Genomic DNA, 15,980 nt, shown 5'->3' with positions numbered 1-15,980 from the left:
TAAGAATATTGGGAAGATAGGTAGGGACCCAGTTATAAAGAGTTTTAAAAGCAAAAAGGATTTTGTTTGATACTAGTAGTAATAGGGATGGACACAGAAACTGGTTTGTGCTTTAGGAAGTGGAGAGAAGACTTGAGGCAAGGAGACCAACGAGAAAGCTATTTCAATAATTCAGATATAAAGTGATGAGAGCCTATCCCAAGTGGTGGCAGTGTGAGAGGAGAAAAGGAAGAATATACAAAAGATTGAATTAGCAGACTTAGTTTTTGACTGGATAGGATAAGGAGCAAAAGATGGTATCTAGGTTTCAAGTTTGGGTGACTGAGAAGATTCTGGTACCCTCAAACAGCAACAGAGAGGGATCCTAAAGGTAATTAGAAATGTGAAACTAGAGATCAGGAAGCAGATTAGAACTAAATAAATATATCTAAGAATCACATGCAAAAAGACATTAGTTAAATCCATGGAAGCTGATGAGATCATCAAATAAAATAGTATGGAGGAAGAAGAGACCTAGGAGAGAACCTTAGAGGAAAATCACAATTACTGGCTGTGAGCTCAGTGAAGCAAACGTGCTCAAGAAGTAGTCACATAATTAGAGAGAAGAGAGTATCAAGGAGAAGGGGGAGATTGAGTATCAAAGATTGTAGAGTAGTCAAGAAGGAAGAGAAATGAGAAAAGCCTTTAGAATTGACAATTCTTAATATCCTTAGTGATTTTGAAGAGAAAAGTTTTGGTTGAATGATGAGGTTAGAATCCAAACTATAAAGAGTTAAAAAGAGAATGAGAAAAAAGGAAATAAAGTCCATATGGTCTCATATAGCCACAAAAGGAAACAAAGATAAAGGATAACTAGCAATGATGGACAAATAAAATGAATTTGTTTTAAGGATAAAATGGGAGGGGGGAGGGAGAGTTAAGTCCTTTGAGGACTAAGCCCACTTATAAAGTTCGTTCTCTCTCTCTCTCTCTCTCCCCTCCCCCCCCCATAGTGCCTTCCCTTTAATGCTATTTTTTTCCTTACTATATATATAACTGGTTAATCTGCTAAATTCCTCTATAGATTTAACCTGCAAGTCAAAATCATAACCAGGTCTCATAGCATATTCCTTTAATGGATTCTTCCAAATTTATTTCCTTGATAATGATAACCCTATTGCTCTCCCACCTCTATTTCATATTTATCACTTCTGATGCCTTTTACTTCATATTTTGTAACTTCTTCTCCTAAATAATGCTATCTTTTGGCAAAAAAAGAAAAACATGGAATAAAGGTGGCATAAGCCTGTTTGTAGGTAGAAACAAAGTAGCCTATAAATGGCAAAAGATTCAAGATTGGTCAGACTGTAGGAATGATGGAGGGAACAATTTACTAGAGAAGATGGAATGGAATAGGAATCATTTCTGCATGTCCAAGGGATCGGGCTAAGCAAGAAAATGGCCCATATCTTCATGGGGTAGCAGGAAACGAGGTAATAATGTTAGAAAATATCTAATGATTTGAGATGAGATGGAGAGAAAAAGGAGCTATCAAAGAATGGCTAATTTTTTTTAATGATAAAACTGAGGGAAGGAGAGAATGGCAGGGAGACCCACGCATTGGAGGCTTGAAAAAGAATGGAAAGTTTTGGAAAAGCTACCTGTATGAGCAAGACTGTGGATTGACTAAGGAAGTGTGAAAAGAATGCCTTGCCACACTGAAAGTCTAGATAAGATTATATAATACAAATTTGTAGTATTCATGATGTTAATCTTAACAATAATATAGAGGCATGCAGTTTCTTTCTAATCTCAAGTCTTCATCCTCAATCCTTCTTACTTAACTATGCTGTCCCATCGCTATCACTGGATCCTGAAATATTGGGTCAGAGGTTTATGGCTGAGAGGAAGCTGAGATCACATCACATAACCAGCATATATATGAGGTAGAATTTTAAGCCAGGTCTACTTCCTAGATGTAATTCTAGTGTTCTAATCACCACATCCTTCTTGTTAACTTTTTCCTGCTCTTTGCTTTAAAGTCATCAAGGATCAAACTGCATGTTAAGAATTTCACTGCAACTTCAGCCTCAGCAATGAGTTGGTATTATCCTCATGATATCTTTTAAAAAATACTTAACTTTAGTACTATAATACATAATGAACAAATATTCCATGATGTAATGTTTTTTGCTGATTTTGGACTTAACGATAAAATGTCCATACCAAATCTTTCCTTTGCTTCTCCAAGAATTTCCTGTGAGTCATCCTGCCCTCACGTAGTTGCAGTTTCCTTATTTCCTAGTTTAGTTTATTTATAATAAAACTATCAGACTGGATAAAATTTAGCTTTTTTAGCTAGATATGTATTCACTGGTCAATGAACCTGATATTTAGAGTAACCGTTACCAAAATGAAATGCACTGATAGTCTAAAAACTGTGACTGATAGTACTGTCTACCAAGTCTCCCAGTATCATTCCAAAAGCAAAAGGTGGTTACAAAAGCCTAGAAGCTTCTTTGTATTTTTCCTTGCTTCTTTGATTTCCATGCCCCAAAGAAATTCATTGTTAGATAGTCTGCCTACTTATTGGTAATGTGTTCCTTCATAATTAGTCAAGGTTGTCTTCAAAAAATACTCGGGCTATTACCCAGGCAATATTCAAAATGTATATTATCTGGTAAAAACTGCTGCATAATTTGTAGTGCTATCTTTCAAAAAATGAAAAGAGAGGCAGAAAGGAGGCACAGTGGATGAAGCACCAACCCTGAAGTCAAGAGGACCAGAGTTCAAATCTAATCTCAGACACTTAACACTTCCTGTGACCCTGGCCCTTCCTGTGCCCTGTGATCCTGGGCAAGTCACTTAACCCCAATCACCTCAGCAAAAGAAAAGAATACTTAATTTTCATCTCTCTCTCTCTTTCTCTCTCTCTCTCCCTCCCTCCCTCCCTCTCTCCTTTCCTTCCCATTCTCTAGCCCATCCCCCCCCCCCCCCCCAACATACTAGTCAACATCCAAAAAGATCTTAATAGACTAGACCTGGGATCCAACCTGGAATTCATGACTTTGACTTTTTTTTTAAAACATTTTGAAAACTACTTTTTAATACAACTGGTTTTCTTTGTAACCCATTTAAAAACATTATCCCAAGAAGGGTTCCAGAGGTTTCACCTAACTGCCAAAAGAGTTCATGACATTAAAGATTAAGAATCCCTGGATTAAAGTATTAGGACTAATCTAGTGAAAATAAAGTTCAAAATCTTACACCTGGATACAAAAAAAAAAATTAAATTTCAGAAATGCAAGATGGAAGAGACATGGCTAAACAACATTTATTCTATAAAAGATATGGAGCTTTTTATATACCATAAATTTAGTAAGAGTTAGCAATGTAATGTGTGTAATATGGAGTCCAAGAAAAGCCAATAAAATATATTGGGCTTCATCATGAGAGATATAGCTTTTAGGAATAATAATGAGGTAGAACTATCATATTCTTCCCCCACCAGCTATCATCTGTGTTCAATTCTAGGTACTAAAAGTATGTGTTTAAGATAATAGTTGTAAAGTGCTTCACAGTAGCATTTAACAAATGCTTATTTATTCCCTTACTCAGATCTCTAGAGAATAGAAAACCAAGTTAGAAGGGCCTTGGGTCCATGTTATATGAGGATGCTATAAAGGAACTCAGGATATTTAAGATGAAGAGAAGACTCAAGATGAACATGATAACATCTTCAAGTATTTGAAGAGCAAGTATCTTGGAGAGAAGGAATTAGATTTGTTTCATTTCTCCTATAGGGCAGAGCCAGAAGTAAAGGATAAAAATTTCAGAGGCCAGTTTAAACTTAATGTTGGGAATAACTTGCTAAAAATCAGATCTGTTCAAAAGAAAAATGGGCTTCCTAAAGAGATATATTGTCCCCTCCTTATAATTCAAGTACAGACTGAATGACTACTTGGTGGCTATAGTGTAATATAGTTTTGTTTTTTTTTTATGCATAGGTTGGACTAAATGGTTATCTGGGGTCCCCTCCAACTCTCAAAATTTGTGAACTTTTTGTGCTTCCTCTGAATTATAACCCAAATTTCCTTCCAAATTTCCTTCAAAAATATAAACATACAAGTCTTTTAAAAAAATGGCATATTTAAAACATAAATATATATATATATAACTGGATGAAAAACTTGAGATAATGTTTTTATAGGCAGCAAGAAGGATGATTTTCCTTTTATGTTTCAGAAAACACACTAATATGTAAACATGAATAATCTTTTTTGTATAAATTTGAAATAAAAACTAGTTGGAAAAACACAAAAAATGAAAATCAATGTTTAAAAATATTTTTCCATGAAAAGATAATTTTTTTCTTTTCAAAAAACTCCAAGTATTTATCGTAAGATATTTCAATCAATGTTTAGAAGCACTTAAGTTTCAAAATAATACACTAATAATACTAAATAAAAAGAAAACCTAAATTATTTTAAAAGCTTGATGTCAAGAACACGTTAAAGGATGAATAATATTTTATGATAAAAGAAATTATATTGATTTATGAAATATAAGTAATATGAAAGAAAATCTTAAGTTATACTGATTAGACCAATAAAAAGAATAATTACCTTCTTATGCAGAGCATGAAATTCACTGTATCTTTTTTCTACAAAATGCTTCCTTCCACTCATTAGCACTTCTATCTTAAAGACCTAAGGGAAAAAAGATGTTACTTTCACCAATTCAATACATTCAATTGTCCCATCTCTTAAAGTTTGGAATCATCTTTTAAATTACAATAGTTAATCCCTCAAAACCTAGAGAACACTCAAGAGACATTGAAGTAACAACATTGATTAATGAGCACTATAACTAATTCTTTATTAATAAGTATTTTTTCCCCAAAACATATAAAAGCAAGGACAGTTTGCATGTTCTGAAAGAAGTACTTAGATTTTATTATTTGTTAATGTCTCCTTAACATTAATATTTTAAATTGATATCAGTGAAATACAGATATGATGCTGGCAAACAACCTCACACATAACTGAGTTCTAATGTATATTTCAGTGACAAAATACTAACTCATCTGCAAAACAATAACAGAAATAATAGTAGATTTTGGGCTGATTTCTTCCTAACCTGCATATTCATATAGTCTCAGCTGGATTTATTCTCTTGTTTTGAACACAGAAAAAAAATTGTAGTTAAGGTTCATTTTCCCTGTATGATACGAATGACAGCTTGTGCTTCTACCTCCAAAAGGTTGAAAGGTCAAATGAAAAGGCTCTCTGGATGCACTAATTAGTAACCACTAACATGACATTTTCTGGATTCTTAGGTCACTGGGTCAGGACCAAGGATAGAGGATGAGAAATATTGTGAAATGTTCATGAAAATACATTTTTTCAAAAAAGCTCACTAAAGCTAAAATGAAAGATATTTTACTATTCTAAAGACTTTGATATGACTCTTCTCTTTTGCTGAGTAAGTTTCTGAAGCACTAAATTAAATTAAGGTTATTCAATTACTTATGATTTATAGATTAAAAAATAATTTCAATTTGTATAAAAGTTATAAGATTAAAGACATTCTTTTCAAAATACATTTAAATGATAGTTTTGCTATTATTTCAGTTTATCATATAATATTGTATTCCATTTGAATAAGAAGTACAACATCAGTGTTGGGTTTCTGTGCTATTTTTTTTTATTTTTAAATCTTCGTACTTATTTTGTATTACTCTCATGTAAGAAAAGTCAGTCATCACTAAAAAAAAAAAATCTCCACATTAGAAACAGCAAATTGTTTTCAAATTCAGCTGAAAAGTTTTTGAGATGATTTTGTAAATTTTTTTAACCAATTTAAACTTTCAAATGTTCAATTTAAGCTTCTTCAAAAACAATTTACATGTACAGATCAAGTTGTTTTTCCATATATGTCCACTTCAAAGCACTAATTCACACACAAAAAAATGCCTTTTGCAAAAACTGTTTCAGAAATCAAATGAGAAAAATGCAGTGAGGAATATAATTAGTTAGCAGATTATTGTTAACAGAATATAAAATTTTAGTTTAGTTTTGGCTTCCAAACTATTAGAACCCATATTTAAATCAAGATAGATTATCAGCATTAGAAAAAAGCAGGCATAATATGTTCTGGGCTACATGAAATAAATACATTTTAGGTCTGTGTCTAGTTACCAGTACATTCACCACCATAACTACCACCTTAATTGACAAGTTTGTTAGGAAATTTCTGAGGTGGGGAGGGGAAATATGGGGGAAAAGGACTGAAGATTCAGTAAAGCTCTAACCTCTATATTACTTCTAAAACTTTTATTAAAGGCAAGGGATGAAACATTTGTAATGAAATGTCTTCATTGTTACCAACCAAGAATGCCACCATAAAATGTACTGGTTGCTCTTTATAAACAGCAAATACACTGGAGGAAAAAAACAAACATATTAACTGGTTTTTGTTGTTGTTGTTTTTTGTTGTTTTTCCCTTCTCCCTTTCTAAGGATATCTCTCTCTTAAAGACTTGGTTTAGAAAATTAATTTGTGGTTATCTAGTAACTCATGGTATCATTACCAAAATTATCACTCTAATTACTATACACACTGACTTGACAAAAGAGTTCTTATGAAGATAGAAATGACAAGATTAGAAAATTAAATAAACATTTTTGGAGAGATTGAATGAAGAGTTGAGCTGATTCTAAGTTTATGAACTTGGGAGTCTAGAAGAATGGAAGTGCTTCACAGAAATAGGAAATTCAATACAAAGAAAGTTTGAGAGAAAAAAAAATATTTTTTTACATTGTCTCCAGAAGATTCAGTTTGAAATGTCTAGAAAGGCAATTGTTAATATGGGACTGAACCTCAGAAGAGATGTAGATTAGATATATATAGCTCTGTAAGTAATTGCAAAGAAATGATAGAAAATATAAATACAGAAAAGGTGTCAGGACAGAACTTTACTTAAGGTATTACATGAATGATGATAGAGCAAAAGAGGATTGGGCAGAAATATAGAAGACACAAGATAAAGCCATGTTATGAAAACCTAATGATGGAAGTTATCTAGATCTTTTAATAAAAGAGTTGGCTATCAGGGGATGAAAAGTCAAAGATGAGAATTGAGAAAGGAATATATAAACAGAAGAAAACAAACGGCAAATTAAATTCAAAATAAGTGGAAAGCAAATACAAAATAATGTAGGGAGGTAAAAGAATGAAGGAGTAGATGACACTTGAACTGTGCTATCTTATCTTATAAAAGATTTTATAATGGCACAGAAATGGAAAATGGAGTAACATAAGAGTGACAACAAATAGAGCTGATTCTGAAGGACTTTAAAAGTCAAAAAAAGGAGTTTGGATTTGAAATTAAAGGCAACATGGAACCAGTGGAGGTTTCTGAGCTTGGAATCTTATGTATGTCATTTTGACATTTATATGAAAGACAGATTGGAAAGGATAGAAATTTGAGACAAGTAATACTGAAATAGACAGACATGAGATAGACAGCTCAGACCCGATTATTTAATTTAAAGCATCCTTTAATAGCTGGCCAGCCAGGACTGACTTCCACTAGACTGACTAGAAGAGATCATCCCCGAACTTTTAGCGAGGTACACTTTTAAGCGTGTTTACCACATCCAGGTACAGTCTTGCGGTTATAGATTTTGGAAAGCACTGACACAGTTTCTCATTTACAATGGGGATATGTCTGGATGGGAGTGAGCACACAACGGAACCTGTTGATATGTTTTGCAATGTTGTCTAGGGTCTCATGAACTGGGGGATGGGGCCCAGTCTGAACATAACACTTCTCTTAACTTAGTTTGAGCAACGTCCGCCTATAAGCCTGAGACCCCTTGACCCAGAGATGAGGGAGCCAGTCTTTTGTCCATTTCAGTACAATTGGAAGGCTATTTCAATAGTACAAGTAAGAAGTAATAAGAATGGAGCAGCTAGTTGGCACAGTGGATAGAGCACCAGCCCTGAAATCAGGAGGACCTGAGTTCAAATCTGGCTTTAGACACTAAACACTTCCTGTGTGACCCTGAGTAAATCACTTAACCCCAATTGCCTCAGAAAAAAAAAAAAAAAAAAGTACTAGTAATAAAGGACCTGAACTAAAATAGTAACCTTATAAGTAGAGAGAGAGGTGCACATAAGAGATATTGCATATAGAGGTAGAAATAAATTAAATTCACCAAGGAATTAGGCAAGAACAAAGAGATATTAAAAGGGTGAATAAAGTCAGGATATTAATTTTAAGAAAAAAAACTCCTAATTAGAAGAATAAATCAGAAATGATTAAATAAAAGGAATTAAAGGATAAGAACATATGTTTGGAGACTGAACTAGAGGAAGAAAAAAGGAACAGTAAAACCAAAGCAGTTAGCTTAAGATATGGATCATGAGACTTAAGTATACTCCTTTCTCACTATACACTTCTTTGAAAAAAAAAAGAGTGAGGACAAAGAAGAATTTGGATCAAGGGATATAACGTATGCTCAATCATAACCATGAGTGTAAATGGGATCAACTCACTGAGAAAACTGAAGAACTCTAAGAGTAAATCAGAAAAAAGAATTCAATGATATGTTTGGGGGTGAGAGTGGGGAGAGAAGGCAATAAAGACACTTAAAAAAGAAAGAACCAAAAAGTTAAAATAAGGAATTGGGGTAAAACTAATTATGCTTTAGTCAACTCAAAGAAACATATTAGCAATCATGATCTTAAACAAGGAGTTTTTTATTTTGAACAAAAGAGTTTAAATAGGGAAACTATATTAGGCTTAAAGGAACCAAAGACAATGACTTAACATCAATATTTAATGAATATAGGTAAGAGCAAACAGCACACCATCTAAATACTTAAAAGGAAAAATTAAGAAATAAATTGATAGTGCAATTATTATATTTCAGATTTCAATATACCCTTCTCAGACTTAGACAAATCTAGAAAAAATATAAACAAGAAAGAAACTAAAATTCTGAATAGAAGTTAGATATGATAAATCTCTACTAATTACTTAGTTGGAATATAAATGAATTATAGCTATATTTTAGAACTACATGTAACCTTTACGAAAATTTACCATGTACTGAAGGATAAAAATCTCAAAAACAAATGCAGAAAAGCAGAGATGTTAAAAAAAATAAGCTAGACAGATCATAACATAATAAAAAATACACCTAATAAAGGACCTTTGAAGAAAAGATTAATAATTAGAGGTAAATAATTTTATCCAAAAGAATCCAAAAGTAGGTTAAAGAACAAATCATAAAAAAAATAGACAATTTCATTAAAGAAAATTATAATAATGAGACAAGCTATAGACTTCTTATGAATTCAGCCTTTAATTGGCTTAGGTCTCAGTCAGGCTCTTGATAGTTTAGGTCTGAAAATGGGCTGAAATAAGCTAATTCAGCTAACAGGTTTCTGGGGTTTTTTTTCCCCCCAAGAGGTTTCCTTCCAGTAGAAAGATATCCAGACTGGGGGAAAAAATGTTCATCTACTATAAAGCATTGATTCATCTGAGCACAGTTTTAATTGTATACCTAGTCCCCATCTGTTTAATGTCCTGATTGTATTTACACCTAGGTGATCAAGAAGTCCCCTGAGTTAATCCCTCATGGAAAGGGAGTGGAAAGGAAGAAGTAAGAGGGAGGATGCTGCTGCCACTGAGAAAAATCTATTATCTCTAAACATTTTAACTAAGTACTAAAAAAAAAAAAAAAGAAAGAAAGAAAGAAAGAAACAGGTCAACAAAGTTTGCAAGTAAAATGTAAAAACAAAAACCCATCAACTGGCCTCTCCAACTTATCATAAATCCAGTAACTTTGAAGATAAAGGAAAAAATAAACAAATTAAAATGAAAAAAAAAAGATCTAAATAAATAAAACTAGATGTTAGTTTTCTTTTTAAAGAAAAAAATACAATCAACAAAATATTAGCTAGCCTAATTTTAAAAGAAAGAAAATTATTTTGCCCTATTAAAGTTAACAAAACTGACATTTAAGTGAAATGGATCAAAATCCCCAAAACGTAAAACACAGTTAACAGAACTGGAGGAGGAAGAAAAGAAGATTAGAATAATCTAATCAAAGAAAATTGAGCAATCCATAATGAATCACCCCCCCAAAAAATAAAAAGACCAGGTGAATCCCAAAGCGAATATCTACATTAAAAGAATAAATTATAGTATTAAAAATACCATTTGCACAAACAGGAAAAGAAGAAATCCTACCTTTGCATGATAAAAATAAGGTCTTGATTATTAAAACTAGGAGAGACAAAGCAGAGAAAGAAAACTAAACACCAATATCCCTGATGAAAGATTTTAAATAAAATATTAGCAATAACGTTTTCATTTGGAATTATGTCTAAAGGGCTATAAAACTGTGCATACCCTTTGACCTAGCAATAGCACTATTAGGTCTCTATTACAGAGGCAGGGGAGGGGAGGAAGAAGGAGGGGAAGGTAAGGGGGGGAGGGGAGGGGAGAGAAGAAGGGGGAAAAAAGGACCTTTAGATACAAACATGTTTATAGCAGCCCTTATTGTAGTGGCAAAGAATTGGACATTGAGGGGTTGCCCATCAATTGGGGAATGGCTGAACAAGAAGTGGTTATATGATTATAATGGAATATTATTGTGCTCTAAAAAATGACAAGCAGGATGCTTTCAAAAAAGCTTAGAGAGATTTACATGAATTTATGCAAAGTGAGGTAAGCAGAACCAGAACACTATGCATATTAACAGCAATAGTATATGATGACCAATTGTCAATGACTTAGCTATTATCAGCAATACAATTCTCCAAGACAATTCCAAAGGACTTATAATGAAAAGTGCTATCTACCTCTAGAGAAAGATCTAATGGAATTTGAATGAAGATATAAGTATACTTTTTTAAAAATTTCTCTTGGTTTTTTGTTTTGTTTTGGTCTGTTTTCCTTCACAACATGATTAATGTGGAAATGATTATGTAAACTTAGTATTCTTCCACTTAAAACCCAACTAAAGGCATATCTTCTGCTAGAAACCTAATTCTTCAATTCTAGTGCTTTCCCTCTTTTAATTAATTATTTCCTGTTTATCTGGTACATATTTTGCTTTGTATGTACTTGTTTATATTGTCTTTCCTATTAGACTGTAAGCTCTTTGAGGCCAGGAATTTATGATTGCCTCATTTTGTATCCCTAGTGCTCAGCACAGCTCATGGCATATAGTAAGAACTTAATAAATGTTTGCTGATTGATTGAAATTCTACTCCAGAACTTTATTTTGAAATAATGGCCTAGGTTAATGACAGAAGAACACATTTCTGACTGTCCTACCTTGAAAGATGCTGGGAGTACAGGCCCGGTGACTACAGGACAATTACAAGGACTAAAATGCAAGGACTAGATTAGCTAAATTAGCTAAATTCAGAGAGACTGATTAACTGATTAGCTAAAAAGTGATGAAATTTTTAGGTAAAGCAATTTAAGAAGACTATCTACTACACCACTACAGGTATTACAATTTATGTCTGTGAAAAAAGTACCTTCCCCTTTAAGTGAAACAAGTAAATTTCTAGTTCAACAAATATTTATTAAGTGCCTACTATATGTAAGCCACTTATACTGAGAATAAAAAGATAAAAATGTAACTATTTTAGCCTTCAAGAAATATGAAAGTGAAAAGGAGGGGATACAAAACACGTAATAAGTATGATATATCTCTAAGTTATCCTGATCTATATCTTGCTCCTACATCCAAATACTATTAGAGGAGAAAGTGAAGATGAAGCCTTTGCACAGCCTTCCCTCCTTTAAATACAACTCATTTTCATGTCATAATATCACTCCCTGATGTCATGGATCTCTTCAAGAATGAAGGACAAACAAGTAAGTATGATACAAGTTATTGAAGCAAAGAAAAAATCACTTGGGATCATTTCACTTCTGTGCTCAACCCTAAAATTCAGTGGATCTCTAGAATTAACTATAAACTTATTTAGGATTCTAAATTCTTCACACCTAACCCCAACCTTCCAGTCTCCTTACATATTATTTGCATTTTTTAAATCTATAGTACAGCAATAACCACCCTACTTGCTGTCCCTCATTGAAGGTACTAGCTATCCTTCATTGCTCAAATGCTCTTTCAACTTACCTCTACTTCTTAGACTCCCTGGTTTCCTTTAAAACTCAGGTTAAGCACATTTCCAGGGATTGAATAAATGCATACCAAATAACTGGTTAAAATAGCATGCTGGTTTTAAATTATTCAGCTGTCTTATTACACTAACTGAGCTCTTAACAATTTGAAATGTAAGAGCATTGACAGGTGTTTCTCCTTTAGTGCCTGATAAAAGTATTACGAGTTATCTTTCTTATATTCACAAAAAATATTCACTCAAAAACCTACAAGATCTAGGAAATCAATATTTTTGTTATTGATTTGTTATCATCTGTCCATGGAAATGATTAGCTGAGGTTACTCAGAATTACATCTCTTAACCACAGTGAATCTGATTCCTTTTCTAAAGAAATGATGAAAGATGAGAATGTACTCTTACTAGTATTCTATACTACAGGGGGGGAAAACCAATGTCCAACTGAAACTCCAATAGGGAAATAGCATTTGTAAGTATTTAGGGAATGGCACCTATTTGTTGTAGAAAGCCTGGTGTAGATAGCTTCTTTTTTCTGATGTAGGTAGTATTGGGTACTTACAGGAAAAGACCCTTTCATCCTTTGTCAAAAACAGAACTTTCCCCTTAGTAGCATAAAATCCTACTAAAGGATTGGAAGGCTATGGAGTTTATGTAAATAATGTTTTCCTACTTCAGGAATAGAGACCCTAGTGATGTGTAATAGACTCCTAAAAATTATTTATCTATTGGTATTGCACCACAAGTGTTTCCAAGGATTCTGTTCTTTTCTTTATCTATATTCTTTCACTCTTTTGAAGATTTCATAGGTTCAAGTTTCCATAGGCTCAAGTATACTTTCTATTGAAATTCCAAATCTATGTAACCAGTCCCCAAGATTCTCTTGAACTCTAGTCACACATTATCAAATGGCTCAATGCAACTTCTAAATTAACCCTAGAGGAAATTTCACAAGTGTAAGAATAGGATACCTGAAGCTGAGTTATAGCAAGTATCAGAAGACCCTCAGTGCAGCAACACTTCAGTATCTTTCCCTTGGGGAACTTCTATGGGTCCCTATGATCAAAGTAGGTGGTATGGATTCTGATCCTAACCACATAAATGACTAACTGATAAGGGCTACCCAAAAGTACCAAGGAACCTAAGTGACATAAGTATCTACCCTCCCTAAGGTGAAAATACCTGGCCCTTTTCTTTGTAGCTCAGGGCCTAGAAAATATCCAATAATTATGGCCATTGTTTCACATTCTTCTCTCTCTTACATTTCTCTCCTTAGAAAGGAATACAGTTTGAGTTTGAAAATTCTGGACTATGAAACAAAATACAAATTCCTAAACCTGGAACTCAAGATTTTTTACAAGGTGGAGCAAACTTATCCTTCTAGTCTTATTTTATATTAAATAATATAAATTATATATTATATCAATTTCATATTAACAATTTATGATATAAGTTTTACATTGATTTTATAATTTAATACATACAGTTATTAACATATTTATATAAATTATAATTTATTCTATTAATATTAATATACAATTACAATAATATAATATATATGAATATGTTTTTCATAAACTCTGTGTTCCAGCTGAACTGATATACTTGCTATTCCTTTGAGTCCCCCATGTTTAGAATGTATACCCTTCTTATCATCTTTACCTCTCAAAATACATGCTTCCCTTTTCAAGTTTCATCTTATATAATTAACAACAACAACAAAAAAACCCAAAACCCTTCAAGTGTTCTCTTCCTCTTAAATTTTCCTTGTAATCCTATTTTCTTTGTAAATAAAATTGTGTACAATAGAATAGGTAAGGATTTTTTCCCCCTAGTACATTTTGTTGTTCAATAGTGTTTCAATTATGTCTGACTTTTGGTGCCTCCATTTGGGTTTTCTTGGTAAAAATCCTGGACTAGTTTGCTATTTTCTTTCCAGCTCATTTTACGGATTAGGAAAGAGAGCCAATCTGGGTTAAGTGACTTGCCCAGGATTATTCAGATAGTAAGTATCTGAGGCCAGATTTGAACTCAAAGACTTCAGTCTTCCTGACTCCAGGGCCAGAACTCTTGACTTGCCCTAGCACACAGTAAACAAGGTTTCTTGTTCTCAAAGGTTGTTCTAATGGAATAATAACTCTAAGTACTACCAAACAGGATAGCCTCAAATATGGACCTAATTACTGGCTAACTTTGTCTTCTGAGGACCAACTAATCTCAGAGCTTATCACCAAGGTAGCTATAAAATGTTGAAATCTGAGAGAATAGCAGCTTCTGAAGAATCCCTAAATCAGAAAGAGTTCTTTCAGATATTCAGATATCTGTCAGAACAGAGAAGTCAAATACTAATGACTATAGATGTTTTTTTTGCTTTGAATTTAAAAATATTTTACTTAATATGCTACTTTAAATGTGTCCAAATATACCAAGGCCAAAACTGTTTGAATTTTTAAAGTTGTTTAAGAAAGTTTATAAACAGCATCTCTTCAATAACACCCCTTTTTCTGCTCTGACATTGCTGCAGCCCTCCTTGCTTCACATTAATAGCCTTCTTGGGGAAGAGTCTGCCTGCTTTAAGTTTCTTTCCACTTCAAACCATCCTCTGATCAGCCACTGAAGTGGTTTTCTTAAAGGGAAGGTCCAATTATGTCAACCCAAACTCCATTCCCACCTCTACGCAAACTCCAGTGGTTTTTTTATTGCCTTTAGGATAGAATGCAAAATGCTCTAATTAACATTCAAACACCTTCATGATCTAGCTTCTGCCCACCTTTCTGGTACTCCCAGACACATATTCTTAAGTCCAGTGACTATGGCTTCTTAGCTGTTCCACAAGATACTCTTGTCTCTTAGCCCTGGATAGTTTCTCTGGCTTTTACCTATGCCTTCAATGTTCCTCTTTGACAGCTTTAATAAACTCTCTGGCTTCCTTATGTCCCAATTAAAACCCCACTGGAGGCCTTTCCCAATCCACCCTAGTATCTTCCTTCTGTTATTTCCTATTTATCCTGTATATAGCTTGCTTGTTTATCATTGTTTGCATTTGTTTTCCCCGTTACAAAGTAAACTCCTTAGGGACCCTAAACATTTTTTTTTTGGTAACCCTAACTCTTAGCACAATGCATCCGGCACTTAATGTTTGTTCACTGATGATTGAGGTTTGAATAGAAAATACTTCCACAAAAATCACTGTAAGTCTATATGTAAAACCAACATTTTCAAACCCTTGATTTAAAGTTACACTAAAGAGGGGGTTGAAGGCTAATTATGAGAAATGTTTATATTGATTTCTTTTGCTCCAAAGTAGCCCAGTTGCATGATATATCATAATCACTTAATTTGTACTTCAGCTTTAGCAGAAGAATAAAGAATTCAAGAAAATGTGTTGATTTGTAAAAGTATAGACCATGTAACAGATTTTGTTGTTTTCTCTCTCAGAAGCATTACCATGGTAATAAGACTTAGTCTGTACAAAGGAAAAACAAAAATGTAAAAAACTATTGGTAAGAGCTTATGCTAAAACACAACCTGAAACCTTGATATTTGCAAAAGTGTATAAAACACATTATACCTAATGTTTTGGCCATAATAAAATTGTCACTGGAAGAAAAAAAAAATCACATTGTGGTAAGAACACTGGTTTTTTGGAGTCAATTCAGTTGATTCCAATTCTGGTTCTCATACATACTAACTGTGTAAGTTTGAACAAGACCTTTGACTTCTCTGAGCTTCATTTGCTTATCTTTAAAGGGCCAAAGTAACATCCCAATGCAATCTAAGATTGGATAAGCTTTGGCTGCCAATTTATATTCTTGGACCACAATC

General features: G+C 33.2%; 1 protein-coding gene across 6 annotated transcripts in view; it reads right to left on the bottom strand.

Moving 5' to 3' along the window:
* The window catches only part of SNX24 (sorting nexin 24), a 270,365-nt gene that overhangs the window by 120,148 nt on the left and 134,237 nt on the right, over nucleotides 1-15,980 (bottom strand). For 5 of the 6 annotated variants that reach the window (XR_004229680.1, XR_004229683.1, XM_031939067.1 and 2 more), the window contains one exon: nucleotides 4,605-4,688. The exons of the other annotated variant lie outside the window; for it this stretch is intronic. Coding sequence is in view for 3 of the 5 variants with exons in the window: in XM_031939067.1 (XP_031794927.1) it covers nucleotides 4,605-4,688 (84 nt within the window). In the remaining 2 variants the exon portion in view is untranslated. The remainder of the gene's footprint in view (nucleotides 1-4,604; nucleotides 4,689-15,980) is intronic. 6 annotated transcript variants of the gene reach the window in all.

This window comes from Sarcophilus harrisii, chromosome 1, assembly GCF_902635505.1.
Source record: "Sarcophilus harrisii chromosome 1, mSarHar1.11, whole genome shotgun sequence".
Taxonomy (NCBI): domain Eukaryota; kingdom Metazoa; phylum Chordata; class Mammalia; order Dasyuromorphia; family Dasyuridae; genus Sarcophilus; species Sarcophilus harrisii.
This window is presented reverse-complemented; position numbering and strand designations above follow the sequence as displayed.